A 22,697-nucleotide genomic window follows, 5' to 3' on the forward strand; every position below is an offset into this window, starting at 1 on the left:
TTTTAAATTTTATTTCTTTATTTTTTAGTCTCAAATATCTTCATCAGGCTTTTGATATGAGGAATTGCTCTCAAACATCACTATATTCCATTGCTATATATATATATATATATTACATTTTATTTTTATTTATTCATATTAATTATTCAATATTAATCATTTGTGTTTTTTATTTTTATTATTGTATTATTATCACCTTTAAGCAGTTTTATTTTATTTACATATTATTATTTATTAATTTAGATTTTTCTTTTTTCTTTTTGCAAAAATAAACAGCAATATATGCAATTTCTACACATCTGTTTTTATTTATTTTATTTATTGAAATGTATTTTAATTCTTATATACATATATACATATATTTATTTATATATGTTTATTTATTCACATTTCATTTTATTTTTTTGCCCTTTATTTGCAATATATACAAGCTATCAGAAATTAATGCGACTGTATAGTTATCAGTATTTGAACCAAATTGTATATTTTTTGCTCAGTTTGAGTCTCTGAATAAAACTGAGGTGTTTTTTCCTCCATATTCTCACTATATCAGACAATATGAACCATAAAAAGCCAGATTAATAAAATATTATACTTTTTTTTTTATTATTGTCTTGTCTAAAGTTTCAATAAACGGATTTTTTCTGCCATTATTCCACACGTCAGGCTGAAATAGCACCCTGTCCTCCACTGCCCTTATATCTGTAATTTACAGCCGCTCTTGTTTTTCAGAGGAGGAGCAGGTCGTATATCTTGTTTGTTCGTACCGTTTAGTCTAATGATATTCAGATTTGAGAGGAAGCTCATTTGCAAATAGGCCGTGGAGCGTTGTGTTGTCGAGACGCGGTCACCGCCGCCGGCCGCATTTGCATTCGGGGGCCGTGAACTTCTATTATACCAGATTAAATTCATCAGGAGATCTGAGAGAGAGTAATTAACTCACAACACTGCCAGAGTCTGTACGACAGGAGCGGCCAATCAGAGCGAGCGCTCAAGGCAGCTGCCAATCAGAGCGCAGGGTGGCGACCGGATGAAGGTGCTGAAGAATGATGATGAAGAATCCAATCCCTCTCAGTGTGTGTGTGTGTGTGTGTTTGTCTGTGTGAGTGTGCTTGTGTGTGTGTGACCTGCCTGGGTCTTGTTGGAGAGGATTGTTGAGATGACAACAGAGATTCAGAGTGTAATGACGCACCCTCGTTAATCAGCACCGCTGTCTGATATCCCTGCTGCTAATTAGCATGGCTCTATATGTATTATCCATTGATGTGCATTACAGCATCTCTCTCTCTCTAGAGCTCCATCAGACCTCCATCGGCCTCCATGTGCAAACACACTCGCTTTCATACGCCTAATTTGCTTTCATGGTCTTTGTGCGAGTGTGGGAGGAATTCACAGTTACATAAGGACAAAACAGTGTGTTGCATTATAGCTAAATGAGTCTTTGACGGGCTAACACATGTTTAATAAGCCACATCCACTTCAATCACAACCTCAGCTTACACAGAGCCGCCCGCCGTCCACAGGACAGAACAACGAGGATCATGGAAAACGTTTTTTAAAGAAATTCATGCTTTTATTAATCACATTAAATTGATCAAAAGTGCCTGTAAAAATTATTGTATTTTTTTTTACAAAATATTTGTATTTTAAATAAATGCTGTTCTTTCGAACTTTCTATTCATCTGTGAATCATGAAAAAATAAATATATCAGGGTTTCCACAAAAATATTGTGCAGCACAACTGTTTTTAACATTGATAATAATCAGAAATGTTTGTTGAGCAGTAAATCAGTATATTAGAATGATTTCTGAAGATCATGTGACACTGAAGACTGGAGTAATGACATTTTTTTCATTTATTACCTTATCTTTTTTATATATATAGTAGTGTTTACTAATGCATTTTTATCTATATATTTTTATTCATTTTTATTTTATTTTGTTTTTGTTCTGTTTAAACTACAAAAAGTAAATAAACAGCAATATGTATGTGTATATATATATAATAACCTAACAGCAGTCTTTGTCATATTTTTTGTTGATTGGACAAATATATTTTTGAAAAATAATTAATCCGCAATGTATAAAACTTATTATTATTTCTTTTTTTTTTTTTTACTTTTATTTGTTTTTATTTTTATGTTTTAATTATTAAATAATTTTTGCGTTTTTATTTACATATTTTTAATAATGATAGATAGATAGATAGATAGATAGATAGATAGATAGATAGATAGAAAGAACAACATATAGATAGATAGAACAACAGATAGATAGATAGATATATAGATAGGTCTGTCTGTCCATCCATGTATTTATCTGTCTGTCTGTCTTTCCGTCCGTCTATCTATCATATATCTAGGATGTGAGAAATGGTATATTTGCTGCCTGTCTGAATAAAGCCTGCTGAGCTAAGAGCAGTATGTTAATATCCCCTGTTCACTATCTCTCTCAGGTCAGTCGATTCCGTTTCGCAGTTTGCTGAGAGTCAACGAGACGTTTTCTGAATATCTGACGAACAGCCTTTCTGTGCCAAACACAACCACCGTGATCCTGATGAGGGCGAGAGTTCGGCTCGGACAGGTACGCCCTCCACTGAGACGGAGAGATAAAGAGACGCTGTGTGCTTTAGTGCAGACTGGAGGAGATCCAGCATTTCTTAATGATAAACCAGCCGAGAGGCCAGACGCTTGCTGACTCCACCGAAGCCATCTCAACTTCAAACACAAACATCATCAGGTTTCAACTGTGAAATCAATCAATTTGTTCATTTATTAAAAGTTTAACAAAAATGTATTTTTAGACCCAGTTAAATCTGTTTTATTTTTTCCTAAATTCTGTTTAACTTTTAGCAAAATCTGTGTTTTCTGTTTTAATTTCTCTAAGTTACACTTTAATGCTTTCGTTATATTTTAATAATCAAAAAGCATGTTAATTTAATAATAAATATGTATATTTTTAATAATAAGGCCCTATGAAATATTACTTTATTAAAAATATAACCCCAGTGCAATTAATGGAATTGAATTAAAATCCTTTGAATTTATAACCAGTGATTGCCCAAAAACAGGCCAAATGTATGAAACCTGCATGTTTATTTCAAACAAAACACATTAATATTTTAATTTATCTTTTAATTGTAATAAAATGAAAATCGAACATACCTAAACTGAACTATTATCATATTTATTATTATTTGAAATCTATCCTTTTGTAGTAAGCACAATTATTTGATAGAAATAACACAGAAGGCATTAAATAATGCTTATTTGACCATTTCAGAAACTAACCAAATAAGCAAGTTTCAGCACGGATCATGAACAAATTGATATATTTCCCAGTCGAATCCTAGTGTTCACTATGAAAATTAAAAATGCCACTTCATGACTAAAACATGTGCCTTCTCTAAATCGACTTTGACCTTTGATTTTACAGCAGCTGGCCATATAATGCATCGACTGTAATATGTGTGTGTTGTGCTCAGCTGCCTGCTCTGTCGACTGATGGAGATCTACGCTCTGTTCTCTGCGGCCCATCCATCGATCGCATCCTGGAGTTTAATTCAGCCAATCAGAAAGAAGAGTTTCAGAACGTCACATGCTCCCTGACAGCCAATCAGCTTCTTCAGGCCAGACGAGTGTTCACGCAGAATCTGGACAACATGAAGCTCCTGAATGCAGTGAGTGGCGCTACTTTATTTCAATGAGTGGGTGTTTTTAGCACATTTTATGATTACATTCTAGTAAATTTACAGCAAAATTATATTTATTTTTAATTTGTCTTCTTTTTCAAATAAATACAAATAATAATAGAAGCATCATTAAAATTTACTCAAAATGTTGTAAATGTTCATGAAATGTTATTTGACCTTTTGACATGATAGATCATTATACTATAAATAAATACTGTAACGATCAGACCTCAAAAATCCCTCATCACTTCAAAAAGAGCATTTCTTGATCAAGCTGAACCAAGTCAAACTTCATCCATTTTGTGACATCACGCTGTCATTTTTTGTAGATTTGTTCTGCATAAAAACATTATTAACATTATAACCTGAAGGCACATTAAAATAATTGAAAAAAATAAATTTAAAAAAATATTATAATTTCAGGATCCTTTTAAAACTTGCTCCCAGATAATTTAGCCCATTGGCAATTTTTGTTATTATTGTTTTTTAAACATTAATCAAATATAAGTATATATACATAAGCAGATATAATATAAATATAAGCTAAATTTAGTGTTATCTCTTTACTGTAAATGTCCTTTAGTTTTCATAAAAGTCAAGAAGTGTCAATATGAAATTTAATAATCGGAAATATTTGTTTTTTTACAGTATTGATGAGAAGTTATATTTAAATATATCATTGTATTTAATTTATAAGAACATATAATCCAATAATTTTCAATATTAACCTCATTGTAATTAATTCCATTTAATTAAATTCCTTGATTTTATAACTCATAATCACTCAAAAAACAGGACACATTTATGAAACCTACATATTTATTTCTAAAAACAACAACATTGGAACAATATATATATATATATATATATATATATATATATATATATATATAATTTTACTTGCGTAAACTGTCAGATTAAAGTAGTAAATTGCTTCTACTGCATGCAGAGGTGTTTTGAGCGGTGAAAATGCTGTGAAGTCGCTCCTCTTCACCTCTGTGACTCGTTCACGTCTTCAAGAGCGAGGAGCATGCAGCACACAAAGCTCTCGGCCGCTCTTACTGAATAAAAGCATTAGCTGAAGCTCTGCAGCTATGTGGGACTGAATGGAGCGTCCTCGAGGGAGCAGGGGGCGTGTGGGGGTCTGGCAGGGACAAAGGTGTGCGTCTCTCTGAGCTCAATGAAGGGCAGTGCTGTATACAGTGTGAAGACTGTAGCGCTGCATGCTCAAGACAAGATGAAGTAGCTCTCATGCAGTTCACATAACCTTATTATTTTTCTTAATAAGTGTGTGTGTGTGCGCGCGATACGATTAACCCCTTACGATGCAGTGTGATCCGATTCGATGCAATACGATGCAACGGAGATCACTTTTAATGCCTCGAGGCCTGTTTCATAAAATAAGTTAACCAAATAAAAGAATTAAAATAAAAGGTATTAAAAATGATCTCCATTGCATCGAATCAGATCACACTGCATCGTAACGGTGAATCGCATCGCATCGCATCGCATCTGTAGCTGCTTCATATGTATCTTTATATCGTTTCGTTGGCTGTGCATCGAGATGCATATCGTATCAGCTTCAGTCATTCGATGCACATCCCTAATACACACATATACACACATTTTTTTTCTCATATTTTCCCCAAATTTATTTTGTCTTAATTTTTTTTTTCTGGATTCTATTATTTTCCTGGTTTAACTTTTCTAGATTATGCTTTAACGATTAAATTACATTTTAGACATCAAAAAGCTTTTCTAGCAAATTGTAATTTTGAAACTTATACAGTCTAATTTAACAATTTTTTTTTTTTTTTTTTTTTTTTTTTCCTTTTTTTTTTTTTTTTTTTTTTTTTTTGGCCTGTCAGTAACACAGATAACACATGACAGTACGTATGTGTAGTTATGCTATCATCATTCACAGCCTTTTTTTTTTTTTTTTAATATTATTTTTTTTTTATTAATTAATTAAATTTTATATACCCTTTTATTTAACCATACTATGACCGACAAGACCAGGGGACAGAGAAAACAAGAGAGAGAAAAAAAAAAAAAATAATAATAATAATAATAATAAAAAAATTATAATTATAATTATAATGATAATAATAAAAATAATAATAAAAAAAAAAAAAAAAAAAAAAAAAAAAATTGTGGATAAAGTCAACAGAGAAGGGGGAGAGAGAGAGAGGAAAAAAAAGAGAATGGGGGATAGAGAGAGAGAGGAAAAAACTAAACAAAAAAAAAAAACAGACAATTTGCTTCGATACCTGCTGACAAAAAGAGAAAACAACAGAAGACACAACAGAAGACACAACATCAGAGAAACTGCAGCAACAACCAACATCTGTATGAATCACAATAAATTCTAAATGTTAAATGTTATTGAGCAACACGCATAACTAATATTACAAAATAAGTTTTGAAGCAACAGCAGATCAGAACAATGTGTGTCTGTGAGCACCCGTTTTTACACCAATGTGAATGCTTGAGTGTACACCTGTGTGTGTGAGCGCGCTTGTGTTCATAAGGTTCCTCCATGTAAATGTTTAATAGTGTGTGTGTGGGGAACAACAGCCCCATCCCGCAAGGCATGAAGCAGGCATGGAAGAGACCCAGGCCCCAAACATCCGGAGGCCCCCCAGGGCACGGGACCCCCAGGGGAACCACCGCAGGGACAACTGCGGCCCCCACCCAGAAAAGGGCAGAGGAGAGCCCGAAGGTGGGACATCCGACAGCCACAGTGTAGACACCCCAGGGTGCCGTGGCGGCAAGCCCGCAGGCTCCGCCGGCAGCCGACCACACCAGGGCAGACCGAGCCCTAATTTAACAATTTAATAAAAGTTTACACAAAATTACATTTTTAGGGCCCTTTGAAATCTGTTTTATTTTCCCCCAATTCAGTGTTTTTAATTTTACGATTTTACGATTACGATTTAAATTTTTTCTTAATTCCATTTTAATGGTTTAATTAAATTTGAATAATCTAAATCTGTGATTTCTCTCTAATATTTAATTTTTGACACACAAACATGTTTCTGCAGACAGATTTGCAGTAGTTTGTGAGTTATGAAGGACAATATAAAATGCTTACAGCTGCCATTACTTCTCATATTGATGACATGTATCAGCTGCTCTCATCCTGAAGCGCTTCGGCGTCGCTGTAGTCTCACGGATGTGAAGCTGAAGCATAAATGTTCTCCAGACTGAATGAAGAAAAAGCCATTTGCAGCGTAATCCCAGCACAGATAAATACTTAAACACACACACACACACACACACACACACACACACGTCTGAACCTGGCTTTCCCTCTAAAGTAATGCTATTGAGTGTGTGAAGGTCACAGCGATAGACACAGAGGCCAGTGAATGGGACTTTATTAAGGTTGTTTTAACTGCTCTGAGAATAAACTCTGGAAATCTAATGATCTTTATAGATTTAGCCGAACTTGGCTTCACTTCAGTAATACAGTCTTAATCTTCGGCTCCGTGAGGCAGAAGCCATGTAATACACAATTAAGCTCAGAAGAAATCAGTGATACTAAAATGAGATAAAATTTTTTTTTTTTTCCTGATTCAGCTTCCATTAGCGCTGGGTCTGGACCGGCTCGAGGTGGCCGCTCTGATGGGCCGAACCAGCGCTAACATCGCTCCACTCCTGACTGGGGTGAGTTCTGTCTCTCTTTTCAATCTTGAATGAAGCGTTTGGCAGGAATAAGACGCAATAGTGCCTCCCTTGAGTTTTTCCATTACAGGCGCACACACACACACACAAAACATGTTGGTTTTTGTGGTTTATGGGGACTCTCCATAGGCGTAATGGTTGTTATACTGAACAAACTGTGTGTGTTATTGCCCTACACCAACCCTACACCTAAACTTAGCCCTCACAGGAGACTTTGTGCATTTTTAGATTTTCAAAAAAACACCATTTAGTATGTTTTTTTTAAGTCTTTTGAATTACGGGGACATAGGCAGTGTCCTCATAAACCACCTTCATATTGTAATACCTCTGTCATACCCATGTCATTATACACATTTGTGTCCTCATAAACCACATAAACATGCGCGCGCACACACACACACACACACACATATATATACATAATATTAGAAGAGCATGTATGCATTTATATTTTTTCATTTATATAAATATATTTATTTATTTTATTGTATTTAATACTTATTGCTAGGAAATAACAAAATTATACATATGGACACAGAAAGATGAAATTTAAAAGATAAATCACTTGAAGTATATAATGTTTGATTTTCTAATATATTTATGTAGTTTGACATCCTGAGGCAGTGAATTAGCTAAACAATCTCTTTAAAGTGTAATGTATTTCTGTGATCAAAGCTGTATTTTCAGCATCATTACTCCAGTCTTCAGTGTCACATGATCCTTCAGAAATCATTCTAATATACTAATTTGCTGCTCAAGAAACATTCCTGATTATTATCAATGTTGAAAACAGTTATGTATTCTTGTGGAAACGTCTTGGACCATTTCTCATCTTTTCTTGTTCAAATACTTTGTTGCAAATCAATGCAACTGTACATTTGCGAATTACATAATCGAATTTCTATATGCTCTCAAGATAGTTTTTATATGCAATAAACTTTTTACTTTACAGTATAAAACTTTAAACTTTAAGTCAATACATATATATTGTACTGCTGTACAATTAATCTGACAGCTGGTTGGTTTGGTTCAAGGTTTAGATCTGTGTTTCTGAATGTGGAGAAAATTAATGAGGAAAACCTTCAGTAACCAAGGGCACTGAAAAAGTGGGCCGTCACTATTAGCCGCGCTTCTCTGCAGTCCATTACACTGGTTGCATGCAAGTGGCCATATAAATAAAACCTGCTGGAAGTTTGCTGGAAAGTAATATACCGTCTCATTTAGCGTTAACACAACAGCTGTCACCTCCGTTCTGAGCGAACAGGCTTTATGTCTGTTCTGCTCGTTAAGTGAGACTGAAACACAGTTTACGCTTTGTTTGCATTATGAAGGTGTCGTCCTGATCACGCACCAAAAACCATTTCACCTTTCCAAGGTTTGGCATTAGTGGCTCTAGCCGCCGGGCCAACAGATGCAAAGCACAGATGGACTTATATTACACCGACACGCCGGGAACTAGACACTCATCGCATGGCATTAATTAATGACATTACATGCTGATATTCAGTTATGGGATGGACAAATGTTCACTCAAGCGTATCTCACGAGTCTGCAGCAGCGGTGTGTTTTCATAATGTGCTTTTATTACGTCTTCCGGTTCGGACAAAAATGGGTCCACACAGGCAGCATGAAGGCGAAATTTACATAATAAAATGAACTAAATGCACTACTGTTCAAAAGTTTGGATATTTTGGAAGAAATCAAAACTTTTGTTCAGCAGGAATGCATTAAATTAATCAAAAGTGACAGTAAAGACATTAATCAGTGTTGGGTGAAGTTACTTTTAAAAGTAATGCATTATAATATTGCATTACTCCTTAAAAAAAGTAACTAATTACTTTCTTTTCATCAAAGAATCCTGAAAAAATTAAATGTATGACCGTTTCCACAAGAATACACAACTGTTTTCAACATTGATAATAATGATAAATGTTTGTTGAGCAGTAAATCAGTATATTAGAATGATTTCTGAAGATCATGTGACACTGAAGACTGGAGTAATGATGCTGAAAATACAGCTTTGAACACAGCAGTCAATTACATTTTAAAGGGATAGTTTACCTAAAAATGAAAATTCTGTCATTAATTACTCCCCATCATGACGTTTTTAAACACGTAAGACCTTTGTTCATCTTCGGAACACAAATTAAGATATTTTTGGATGAAATCCGAGAGCTCTCTGACCGTTCATAGACATGAATGAAGTCGTTATTTTTGTTCACTGATGTCACATGGACTATTTTAATAATGTGTTTGCTACATTTCTGAGCCTTGACCATGGTGGTATACTTGCGGTCTATGGGAGGGACAGAAAGCTCTCGGAATGCATCAGAAATATCTTAATTTGTGTTCCGAAGATGAACAAAGGTCTTACAGGCTTGGAACAGCATGAGGTGAGTAATTAAAGACAGAAGCTTCATTTTTTGGGTGAACTATCCCTTTAGTATATATCACATAGAAAACAGCTATTTTAAATTGCATTAATATAATATTATTTTTGATCAAATAAATGCAGCCTTGATGAGCATAAGCAACATTTCTGACATGGGGACTTTCCTGTTTGATGTTTTTTGTTCTCAGCACAGATGTCTAACTTTAGGTCTTCAGCGCTGCTGAATGCGGCAGACACGTTGGACTTCAGGTCGGATCCGTTCGGGAGCCTCTCTCAGCTGATGTGTGGAACAGACTTTAACATGACGAGCAGAGCTGCTGTGAGATCAGTGTCACCAGAATCAGACCAACAGAACACACGCGCCGCAACAGCAGACAACACCAACACGAGCAGCGCTAACACCAGTAAGAGCTGATTCAGCAGTCAGACAGTACAGTTTAAATCAGACCAGTTACTTTCATTGTGTGACATGTTTCTAAGTGAAACTGAACAGTGGGCTTCATATTATTCAAGCGGTTTTGTCCCTTCGATAGCTCAGCTGGTAGAGCGGAGGACTGTAGGAGGATCGTTGGCAATCCTTAGATTTCTTCCCCGGGCGCCGCAGCATTGGCTGCCCACTGCTCCGGGTGTATGTTCACTACTTTTACACTGCGTGCACACTTGGATGGGTTAAATGCAGAGCACAAATTCTGAGTATGGGTCACCATACTTGGCCACACATCACTTCCCTTTCCCCTTTGCACTTAAGTATGTTTGGTAACCCTTTATTTTAAGGTGTCTTTGTTATACGTTACATGTCCTTACTATTATGAATTATGCAATGAATTAACAATGAATTATGCATAATTACATGCAAGTAACCCTTAGCCAAACCCTAATCAGTAAGTAGGCCTACTTAAGGACGCCTTAAAATAAATTATAACCGTATGTTCTTTAAAAGTGTATTTCTGTAATAAGTACTCTTTTTAAAAGCATGCTTAAGTGAACTACTTTTTTTACAAAAGATAGTCATTACTTTAAAATGGTTATAGTTGTATGAGAGGACCATAATCAAAGTCGTTACTCAGTGTTATTTCCCACTCCAGTGAGATGTTAAACATTCCCAGTGGATGGATCAGTTGGGTTTAACTGGTGAACCTAGTTAACTGGCTAGTGACTAGTTAAGTGAGCAGAAGGTGAGTGTTGCATCGGCGCCGGCGGGGTTGATGATGTTTGTTTGTTTACAGCGGCTCCTGTGTTTGAACAGAATGCTGAATATCAGGAGGACCGAGTTAATTAGCAGCTCTGTTGGGCCGTTCCCTTAATTACCTTCTCTTTGAAACGGTAGTAAATAGGATTGGCTGTCTCTCCCAGAGCGCTTTCTGTTGTTCTGACACCGCAAATCACGCGCATTGTGCTCGGCTCTGTGTGGATGGCTTCTCGGCCCTGTTGGCATGCTAATGGGATCGCGCTTTCCTTCTGATTCGGCCGTGTTGGGATTGAACACGCTGACGTCTCTCTGGTGGGAAAGCAAACAGATGCGTTATGAAATGCAGATCGCATCCGCTGTACATAATGGGGAGTTGAACTGCGTTTTGAGATTTGGCTGCGCTGTTGATCTTTCAGTAAATCTGCAGAACGCTCCTCCGGTGTGTCGTTGGATGCGTGCACGCTAATAAAACAGTAGCAGTGAGTGCCACCGAAGTCATATGTCAGGAATCAGAGTGTTTGTGTCTCTTTAATTCTCAGATGCACTTCTTTCAGTCGAGCAGTAATTGTGTTTGTTGTTCAGACACAAACTACAGACGTAGCCTACACTGGGACCCAGTTGTAATTGTAATCTGTCATCAGTGATTTATGTCAATTTAAAATGCTATAAAGATATGAAAAGACGCCCTTGTTTTACAAAAAAAAAACAACAACTATTTTTCTCTACTGTTACAGATTGAGGTTACTAACCTTTGCATTTTTCTCTTTTATAATAATAATACACATTTTAAACAAATTTTTAGTGATGCTTGTTTTAGTATTTGCTGTGTTTTTATTGTTAACTAAAACTTAAAATAGTTTTTCATTAACTGAAATAAAACTGCAAATTAGGACTTCAGAATGAAAGATTTTACTATTATTATTATTATTTTTTTAATATTAATATTTGTATTGTAATTTTTTATATTATTATTATTATTATTATTATTTGGTATTGTTGCTTTAAATGTGATTTTAAAATGTGATCTATTTATTTATTTATTTTGTGTTTTATTTTATTATTTTTTTGTGTGTGTGTGCTATTTTTTGGGGGCTGCACACTGTTATAATTATCTGTCAGTAAGACGTTTTTTTTATATTAAGAACAACAACACTATTATTAATAATAGTAGTAGTACTATAAAAAAATACTAAAACAAAACATTAATTTTGTTTTGTAATATTTACAAAAAAATAATAATAATAATAATAATTTATTATTATTATTATTATTATTATTATTATTATTTTACACTGCAACTGTAAAATAAACCATTTTGCTCTGCAACACAATTCATATATTAATTATTGTTCTTTATTTAATTAAATATCTTGCTAAGCCTTATAACGATTTTAGTTTTGTTTCAAATGATCATGCAGCCGTACTGCAAATAATAATAATAATAATAATAATAATAATATATTAAATGAAAAATATAACTTTTTGTTAGTTTTTTTTAAGTTGCAGTACTAAACTTGCATCATATTTATTAACTGAAATAAAGCTGAAAAGAAATCTTAATGTTAGATGAAAAATGTAAACTTAAAAAAACTAAATGAAATAAAATAAGTTTGTTGAAATACTGACATTACTAAAATTAAAACTTAAGAAATTCCAAATTAAAAAAACAAACAAAAATAAAAATAAAAATAAAAATATCAAAAGCACAAAAAAAAAACCTAAAATGTAAACTTCAAAAATGTAAAACATGAATAAATAGCACAGTATATAATGGATAGGCTAAGGCTCAGTGTCCAGGTGTTTGTTTGCAGGGCGGTTTTGTTCTTTCGTTTGAGCTGGTATCCAGTCTAATGTAACCATCTAGTTTTGAGGAGAGCTGATTTGATTACAGTCATTGGTCGGAGCGTCTTTGGGAAGCGTCATGGTGTAGTTGTGTAGGAGAGCGAAGGCGGTGATTTGTCATCCTGTGATGCATTTCATTTATTCTGCGTTTATTTCGAGAGGTTCAGGCCCACCGAGATCAAGACTTTTCTGTGAAGAGTTCGGTGAGCAGACAAAAGAAAGCCTTTGACAAGAAAAAGAGTGTAGAATTCAATACATAAAACACAGAAGCAGCCAATGGTTTGTTTTATTCACACGGTCCTGAGGTGATATTTATAAAACCACTTAGACACTTCAACTTTTCCCAGAAGTTTCTCAGAATTCAAAGAATGAAAAACTTTGTGCCTTTATATGCAGTTAAAGATCAATGTCATGCGTAAAATGTGTTAAAACTTTGCTTCAGCTCCTAAATTAGTCAAGAAGGCCAGAGGTGATATAGCACTGAGATGGAGGAGTGCACGCACAGGAAATCTGTTGTAGATCGTTGTAAGGTTTAGTTTTTGCAGGACTAGTGATAGTATGTCGTTCGGCACATTTTCCAATTGCTAAATTTTTAATCGTATCTAAACAGAACTACAACACCAAAAGTATCAAATGAAAAATGTGATGCAAGTTGTGTGTTGTGCTTCCTGCACAAAAAATAGAGCGCTATGTACTTTATTAATAGGAAGTAATTTTCTGCATTTAATTTTTTATTAATTTTTTTATCTAGGTTTTATCTGTGTTTTTTAAATTTCGCAGTGCATTGTGTTGTATTTTAGGGTAAATTTCCATCAGATGTATGGATAATGTCCTGGCTTTTTTTTTATTGGTCATTTTATTATCATTTTAATATATATTATTTATTTATTAATTTTTAGTTTGTTATTTTAGTACATCAAATTAAACCAAATGAAAAAGGTTTCTACCTGAAATAAAATAATTTGCTGTTAATTTGATTTCAAGTAATTTGAGTATTTCTTTTCTTCTTTTCTATGGTTTTGTTTAGTTAGTTTAACTTAACTATAATAAACCTGATCAGAAGACATTTAAAGGAATAGTTCACCCAAAAATCATCATTTACTGTCATTTACTCACCTTTATGTTGTTCCAAATGACACAGAATTAACATAAATGATAATATTTATTATATTATCGTTGTTTTATTTCGATGTAGTTTTCAATCCATTGAACATTTGTTGTTAATGTTTAATGTTTATGTAGTTTGTCACATTTCACAAGTGAAAAACATGTCTTCGTAATCATATCTAAACAGAACTACAATAGTTAAAAAGCATTATACAGTCAAACCAAAATCAGACAACATTTCTCACATTATCACAGTTTATGATGATAAAATATGAGAAGAACTCGGAGTTAAACTGTGTCAGAACAAACTGATCTTGATGATGTCAGATAACTTTGAAAGAAAGTTATGTTATGAATTCTGTTGAATAGCAGGCAGCTGTTAAATTTAAGACACAATACCAATTTAGCTCAACCAGTTACCAAGCAATGCTTCATTGTGTTCAGTCTGTGGTGGAAAAAGGTCACATTAGCAATTAAAGAAAAACACTGAAGCAAAACTTGGTCAGATCAAAGTGTCTGAATAATTTTTGGTCTATATATCACAGTTCACTTTATTTTGCTATCCTCACTTATATAAATGAACTATAGTGTCTTGCACCCACTAGTAAAAAAAAAAAAAAAAGAAATCAAGAATTATATCTAATATATATGATTTATATGTTTATTTATATATATATATATATATTTGTGTGTGTATGACTTATTTATTTATTTACTTATTTGTAATGTGTTGTGTGACTCCTAACTAGGTTAGTGTCAGCTCTCTAAATAATTCATGATCTGAGATAAGGTCTTACATACATTTATGCATGACATGTATTCTTAATTGCATGAATAAGTGTAAAATTACTTCATTTTTGAAAATTTAATGTGAAAATAGTACTTCAGTTGGTTTGATAAATGCCTCCCCTGATCATTAAATCACTGCAGATGTCAGCGCTTGCAAAAGCAGGAGTGTTTTAGACTGAAACGTCCAGTGGATGCCGGCCAGAGCTCAGGCCTGCTGTGCTGTTTGGCACAGAGAGCTCATTTCTGTTCTGAAAGCTGTATCTGACGGTGTTAAAGTGAGTCTGATCTCAAATCTGAATCTGGGTTTAAGGCTAAAGCTGTTGTCCTGCTCAAATCTGATTACTATTATTATTCTAAACACAGTTTAACACACATAGAGCACATCAGATATGATAAACGGGAGCTCAGATGTGTTTGATGCTCATGGACAGTCCTCACTGTGTCACTCACTATCTGAAGCTGCTCCTGCGCTCGTGTGTTATTCATGCGCATGCACTCATCTGTCTCTGCAGGTGCGTTCTGTAAAAACCTGACGGACACGCTGGAGAGCACTTCCAGCCTGCGTCTGCTCTGGAAAACCTTCCGTCCGTTCCTGCAGGGAAAAATCCTCTACACGCCAGACACTGATGTTACACGCAGCATCGTCACAGAGGTACAAACACGCACATGCATTAATGCACTGCATCATTAACAACATGGCCCTTTATTTAGCCTTCTGCTCAAAAGGAACACAGACCCTCATTGTATGTAAATTGGTGTAACCAGGATGAATGCACATAACGAGCTCCAGTGTTTTTATGCTTGTTTGTGTGCTTCAACACCCCAGAAATCCACCGAGAACTGAATCTGCCGTTCACACGCACGCAAACAGCTGCTGATTGTGTCGCATGAAATTTTAAAGAAGAGTAAAAGTTTCATGTTTCAGTGATGACATGCTTTCAGAAAGATGCAGAGTTGTTTCTGCTCATGAGCCGCAGCTGCACTGAAAGAACAGAGACCACCTGCGGCTGGACTCACCAGAATAAGAGAGAAGATTAGACATTTTGAATCCAGCCCTAGGTCATCTCTGTGCATCTGTTAAAACGTCCCAAACAAAGTTCTTCATAAAACATTTGAAAATTGCATTTAAGGACATTTGTGCAAACTCCTTATGAAATGTCTTGCCTTCTAGGAAGTTTGTGCAAGTGTTCGTAAAGGCATTCAAATATTTTTCTTAAGGTTTCTTATTATTTATTTATTATTTTATTTTCTATGAACTTGTACAAATGTTCCTAAATGCAATTCTTGAGAAATTCTTAAGTTCTCAAACATTTTCTTAAGTTTTCATCTTTTTCATGTTTTTTATTTATATATTTTTTTATTTATTTTTTACCAAGACGACCTGGGCATTCAAGAAAATAAGAACACATTTATCTTACAAAAGTTCTTAGCTTATTTCTTATTTTCATGAATCCAGACCCAGGTCATCCGTCTTCAAAAACTTAAAACAACAACAGCAAAAAATGAAGAAAATTCTAATAACTTAGGAATTTCTCAAGAATTTAATTTTAGAACTTGGTATGAACTTCTTAGAAGTTAAGAAATTTTGTAAGATAAATTCTAAGTCACAGATCTTGTACTATTTGTTAGATTATTGGTTTTATCTATTTTTTCCATTACACTAAGCACCCATTGCATTCAATTTTGTTGTACTTGTACAATGTCAATAAAGATATTCATTCATTCATCAAGTTTGTACAAATGCAATTCTTGAGAAATTCTTGAATTCTCACGTATTTTCTTAAGAACTTTATGTATGTATGTATGTATGTATGTATCTTACATTGTAGCAGATGCACAGGGAAGAATTTTGAAAGTTCATATAAACGTTCCTAAATGCAGTTCTATATTATTCTATATTATTAATATTTTAAGTTTTCTCATATGTGTGTGCGTGTATTTTTATTTATTTTTTTCTGAGAAAGACAGGCTTTGCTGTTTGATCTGATTGTATGGTGGTTCTTGCCGAAGACTCATTAATCAGCTCAATGAAAAACTCCTAAGATGCTGAATTATCCAGTGTTATAGCAGCGTCGATCAGAATCAAGTGTTCCAATGAGCTGAGCTGCCTACTGAGTGCACTGAAGAGCGGTCCACATGCATTTAATGCAGTGTCTCTGTCATCAGGCCAACCGCACCTTTGACGCGCTGGCTAAAGTGGGCGAGCTGGCAGAGGCCTGGCTGGAGAATCAAGACGTCATCTGGGATTTCTTCAACAACGGCACACAGATCAACACACTGAGGGTGAGTGAGAGCTGCTCGCTTTTGGCCTCTTTATTCACAGTGTGAACTTAAAAGGAGGAGTGCAGATGCGTCATGCAAGTTCCTTGTGTCATCTGTGTGAGCAACACGGCTTAACATGACATCTTTTTATCAAATTAATGAATTTACGAGACAGTAGGCAGCTGCTGATGCATATGAATGAATAAGATTATCTATCAATAAAATAGTGCTGTCAAATGATTAATATAAATACAATTTTTGTTTGCATAATATGTGTGTGTACTGTGTATATTTATTATGTATATAAGTGTATATATATGTGTGTGTGTCTGTGTGCGTGCATGCATGCATGCGTGTTGTTTTCTTTGAACAATTTCTCGATTGGTGATAATTTAAAACGTGACATTTGTAGTGATTCAAGTGGTCAGCTCGTGACTAGTAAAAACCCACTTGCTGTATCTAAGGAGCTAAATAAACCAGCAGCAGAGAGTTTAACAATTACATCCTCTGCGGTGGGAAGAATTAATTTCACCCTCTTCACTGCCGTAATCGACACGGATGGGGGCGTCTCCACAGGACGTGATTACTGACAACATGGCTTGTTACTTCATCAAGGGTGTCTTCTTGCTCCATACACTTGAGTTCAGCTTTCACCTGGTGTAGCGGAGGGAGGGGGGCTTCACATGCTGCATCCGCAATATAGAGCTCAATCTCTCTTTTTAGATGATTTTCGCTGGATCAGTTTTTAACTTTCCACCTTGTTGAGATGCATCTTTTGATTCATTTTAACTAGTCCCGTCTCTGTAGCTCATGCCCGACCCAGGAGATTAATTTCCCTGAATTGCAGTGTTGTGCTACTCGAGATCAGTCTCAAGTCCTTCTCTAGTTCTATTCCAAAACAATATTTTCATGAATTCTGGAGCAATTTGGATATGACACTGATGCTCAGATACATTTTGTGGTCTGTGTTGATTCACATGATTGGCTCTATGCTATTGTGTTTTACTAGCAAAATAAAGCTTCTTTATTGTCATCTGTAGTTTCATGAATAACTTTTATAGAAATAGTTTACCAAAAAAGGATAATTTTCTAAAAATGTCCTCAAACTCAGGCCATCCAAGATGCAGATGAGTTTGTTTTTTCACCAGATTTGGAGAAATGCAGCATTGCATCAGTGTCTCAGCAATGGATGCTCTGCAGTGAATGGGTGCCGTCAGAATGAGAGTCCAAACAGCTGATAAAAACATCACAATAATCCATAAGTAATCCACACCACTCCAGTCCATCAGTTAACGTCTTGAGAAGCCAAAAGGTGAGGGTTTGTAAACATTCATCAAGACATGTTTTACTTCAAACCATTGCTTCTGGCTAAAATACGAGCCCTCTATCCATAAAAACAGTTCCTCTAATGAAAATCTGGTCTGAATCAGGAGATAAATCTGCACAGGTCAAGCACCTTTTACAAGCCAAAACAGTCCAAAATAAATATGTGGGTAGATTTTGATGAGGGAGAACATTTTTTTTTTTTCACTGTAGGAAGCATTATTATGAACTATGGATTCGTATTTTGGTCAGAAGCAATGGCTTGAAGTTAAAAACTTCAAAATTATGTATTTGTTTGTTACAAACATGCAGCTTTTGGCTTCTCAAGACGTTAACTGATGAACTGGAGTGGTGTGGATTACTTGTGGATTATTGTGAGGTTTTTATCAGCTGTTTGGACTCTCATTCTGACGGCACCCATTTACTGCAGAGGATCCACTGGTGAGCAAATGATACAATGCTACATTTCTCCAAATCTGATGAAGAAACAAACTCATCCTAATCTTGGATGGCTTGAGGATGAGCATGCACCTTTTCATTTTTGGGGGAACTATTCCTTTAACATCCATGTAACATCCATCCATATTCCTTTACAATGCACAAAAAGTTCTTTATCATGGAAAGTTTCTTTAGATTTTATTTTTAAGTGTGAACGAAGCACAGTGTTACACTCATCTGGTCTTAGTCTTGACTTGGACTCGACCCTCTTCTAATCTCATTCTTGACTCAGACTCAACCTACTCAGGTCTTGGCCTGGACTCGGACCCGAATGATTTGGTCTTGGCTTCAACACTGGCACATTCACAACCTCCTGCGCCACTGAACGAAGCCTCAGCTGGAGCTGTTCTTTCTTCAGTGACAGCTGTGCGAATGTCTCCTCAATTATAACACATGAATCAGCTCCTGTATCAAATTGAAAGTGCTGTCTGACCTATTTCCAGTCATACAGTCAGTCCAGTGCGCTACAGTACCCTCATTTCCTTGTTAGCCGCAACTCAAGAACTTATCCTGTGATTTCTCTCACTTTCGAAGCTGGTGGATGTTTTATAGCAGGGAATCTTTTGGACTGCTGGTGTCTTGCACATGTATTACTATGCTGTGGGTTTGCATTGTTCCCCCTCCGTCTCGTGGGAGTTCTGTGGGTGACTTACAGGATGAGCTCACTTGGCATTTCACGAGTTTGCATAGTAGCATGGATGGCTTATTTCCTGCGAATACATCTCCGCTAATGTCAAGCACTCATTTGAAAGTCTTTTAGCTTTAATTCTGACCTCTGAATCGTAGTGATTTTGCTCGTCTGTTTTGTCACCAAGTTCAAAATTTGCAATTCGCAAAGCTAGGAAACATACACCTCTACTTTTCCCCCAGAGAGAAACATCCCGCTCATGTATCTGAATACGTTTCGATAAGCTCCTCAGCCTTGGCCGGTACAGCATCCTTATTTTCTTTATCAAAGCTAGCAATGCAAGAATATTCTCCGTCTCACTTCCTATCCACCTTTTCCCTACGCCCCATGACACTTTGCACAAATAATGGGAGTACTGTAACTTCCCTTTACACGGTAAACAATCAGCAGAAGGTTTCGCTCTATGAACGCAATAATAAGCATTTTCAAAACCTGGGTACAATGTGGTGACATCATTTTTCTCACCCTTCAACCATTGATCATTAAAAGGGAATTTAAATGTGTAAAAGCATTAACAAATTACTTTCAACATACCACGCATTCATCCTAAAGATCCTTCTGTAGCAGCATTACGAAGGTGTTAAATCTTATTATAATAATGTTTTTTTCTTATACTTGCATTGTTGTATGTTTATCTTATGTTTAACTAGTATGTAGCACCGTGGTCCTGTGAGACACAACATTTCGTTCCACTATATGTCCACACATGTAGCAGAATGACAATAAAGCTCAACTTGAACTTGATTTGGCATATAATTACATTTTACAGCGTCTGTGTGAATACAACCCTGGAAAGTGACGGATTTGGGGAGAAAAATTAAAGATTCTTAGTTAATTTTGGGGAATTATTCATGGTTTATATCGTAAATTAATTCAATTTGAAATTATTTGTTGCACCCAAACCGGAAGTGCCTACCATAATTTAAAACGCAGTAAGCTCGTTAGGAAGAAGATGGATCGAGGAGATGGAACTAGCATGTACAGCATTAACATATATTCGTTGTATCGCAGTTTTGAAACTGTAAAGTCACTATATCCATTCTGGCCAATAAATGCTTCTGATCTTTAACAAAAATGCCACCTTGTGCAGCTGAAGGTTGCCAGACAGTGACTCTCAACACCACTAATATGTCTGATGAGGTTCTAACCAGAAATCCCAGTTGTTAATATGTAGTATTTCCTCAGGAAGTGCTTTATTAGCGAGTTGACAGATACACAGAACTTATCTTCCATTGTGGATGTAGTTCAGTGTCCATTATTGTTATGGATGAGTCACCTCAGCTGAGAATGAAAGAGAGTCTCTCACACACCCCTCAGGAATGAAGACTGACACGAAAGCTCTTAAACCCTCCATCTCGCTCGCAGGTGTGTGTGTGTGAGAGAGAGTTTATTGCCCCTCCTCTGCGATAGGGTGCATGAAAGGAGAAGGTAATTATGGGTAAGTGCAGGATCATTTTCCCCAGCAGCGGGAAAGGGATTAACCAGCGGCACACCTTCAGACGAACCCTCTGTCGCTACATTACCCCCCTTCCTCCATCACCTCAGTGTCATTTTCAAATGAGCTTTTTGAGAAGATGAGGAAGAGAAGATGAGTGTGGATGGAGTGGAAAGAAGTGAACTTTGTTTAGACTTTTTCATTACCCTGTGCGGGACCTTTAAAGGGGTCATGAACTGAGAAATCTAAATTCTTAATCTTTTGACACATAAGAGGTCATTGTACTATAAAACATCCTGTAAGTTTCAGAACTCAAAACTTTGTCTTTAGTCTAAAAACAGCTTATATCTGCCAAAATGACAGCTTGTGGATGCTGTACTCTATGATGTAATAGTGTGGATAAGCACCGCCTCCACAGAAGAAGATCATCGCCTGCTTCTACATCACTGCCTGCTTAGCCCCGCCCACCGATTCTACATCTCTGCCTGTTTAGCCCCGCCACCGATTCTACTGCACTGCTTGATTAGCTCCGCTCACCGATTCTATGTAACTGCCTGTTTAGCCCCACCCACCAATTCTACATTACTACCTGTTTAGCTCCACCCACCGATTCTACATTACTACCTGTTTAGCTCCACCCACCGATTCTACATTACTATCTGTTTAGCTCCACCCACCGATTCTACATCACTGCCTGTTTAGCCCCGCCCACCGATTCACACATGTATTGTAAATAACGAGAGAGGCAAATGCAGGTCAATGCAGAAACTGTTCACTTCATTTTATCACAGATTCGTTTACAAACAAGGCACAATTCAACAGAGGATTTTCAGAAAGATTGAAGCTAGAAGTCGATGCTGTGTGGCTCTATAGGACAGTAATGTCGCAGCACAAGTATGAGAAACAGTTTTTTCATGTGGTCACTATTGGTTTGTCTATTACTACAGATAGTTTGATATGTACTGAGGATATATGCGTTTTTTATCTAAATCACAGCAGCGTTTACTTGAGCATTGCACTACAAATGTTTTTGCACTATGCACTGCTTCCCACAAAAATCTCTCTTTAATCTGCACAACAAATTAATGTACGAAATATATATGCAATTTTTATTTTTATTTCTATCTTTTTGCACAATTTCATGTACAGTATGTAAAGTTCTTGTACAGTCTCAGTTTGTGTATGTCTAGGCAACTAGGTATAGTAGTTATAGTATTATAGTATATGTATAGTCAGATGCTCTTTTTTTATTTTCTTATACTTGCATTGTTTTTGCATATGTTTATCTTATGTTTAACTAGTATGTAGCACTGTGGTCCTGCGGGACACAACATTTCGTTCCACTATATGTCCACACATGTAGCAGAATGACAATAAAGCTCAACTTGAACTTGAACTTGTTCATCTATGAAGGATGTAGGCTGTCAAACATGCACAACTATTAGCCAATCATAGCAGTGGTGTTTACTTCTACGTCTACGTCTTCTACGTCTACAATCCACCACAACTATTCCAAAACAGTACAGAAAATACTATTACTTGTTGATGTAAAAATATTGATAACATTGTAAGGAAACCTCAGTGCAAAATAAGAAAAAAATCCTTTAAGGCCGTGACACACAAAGTTGACAGTTGGACCATTGTTGAGCTTCTATCGGCGCCAGACTCCTTTGTAATAGATTATGGATCTAGTCTTGTATTTTACATGATTAGTACTATATGTATTGTTGCCTATGTAGGGAGCTCCAGATCAGTCATGTATCTTCCATTTCGGTTACAGTGATTCCTTAGAAG

At 35.8% G+C, this 22,697-nt stretch overlaps 1 protein-coding gene across 1 annotated transcript in view; it reads left to right on the forward strand.

The window, feature by feature from the left end:
- Positions 1-22,697, forward strand: part of LOC306881704 (phospholipid-transporting ATPase ABCA1-like) — a gene marked incomplete at its 5' end in the record, with an annotated part of 140,791 nt that overhangs the window by 29,687 nt on the left and 88,407 nt on the right. Inside the window, 6 exons of the mRNA XM_079435923.1 lie at positions 2,456-2,583; positions 3,485-3,679; positions 7,274-7,360; positions 9,964-10,174; positions 15,210-15,349; positions 16,864-16,980. Of these exons, the coding sequence (XP_079292049.1) occupies positions 2,456-2,583; positions 3,485-3,679; positions 7,274-7,360; positions 9,964-10,174; positions 15,210-15,349; positions 16,864-16,980 (878 nt within the window). The remainder of the gene's footprint in view (positions 1-2,455; positions 2,584-3,484; positions 3,680-7,273; positions 7,361-9,963; positions 10,175-15,209; positions 15,350-16,863; positions 16,981-22,697) is intronic.

This window comes from Barbus barbus (assembly GCF_936440315.1).
Source record: "Barbus barbus genome assembly, chromosome: 2".
Taxonomy (NCBI): domain Eukaryota; kingdom Metazoa; phylum Chordata; class Actinopteri; order Cypriniformes; family Cyprinidae; genus Barbus; species Barbus barbus.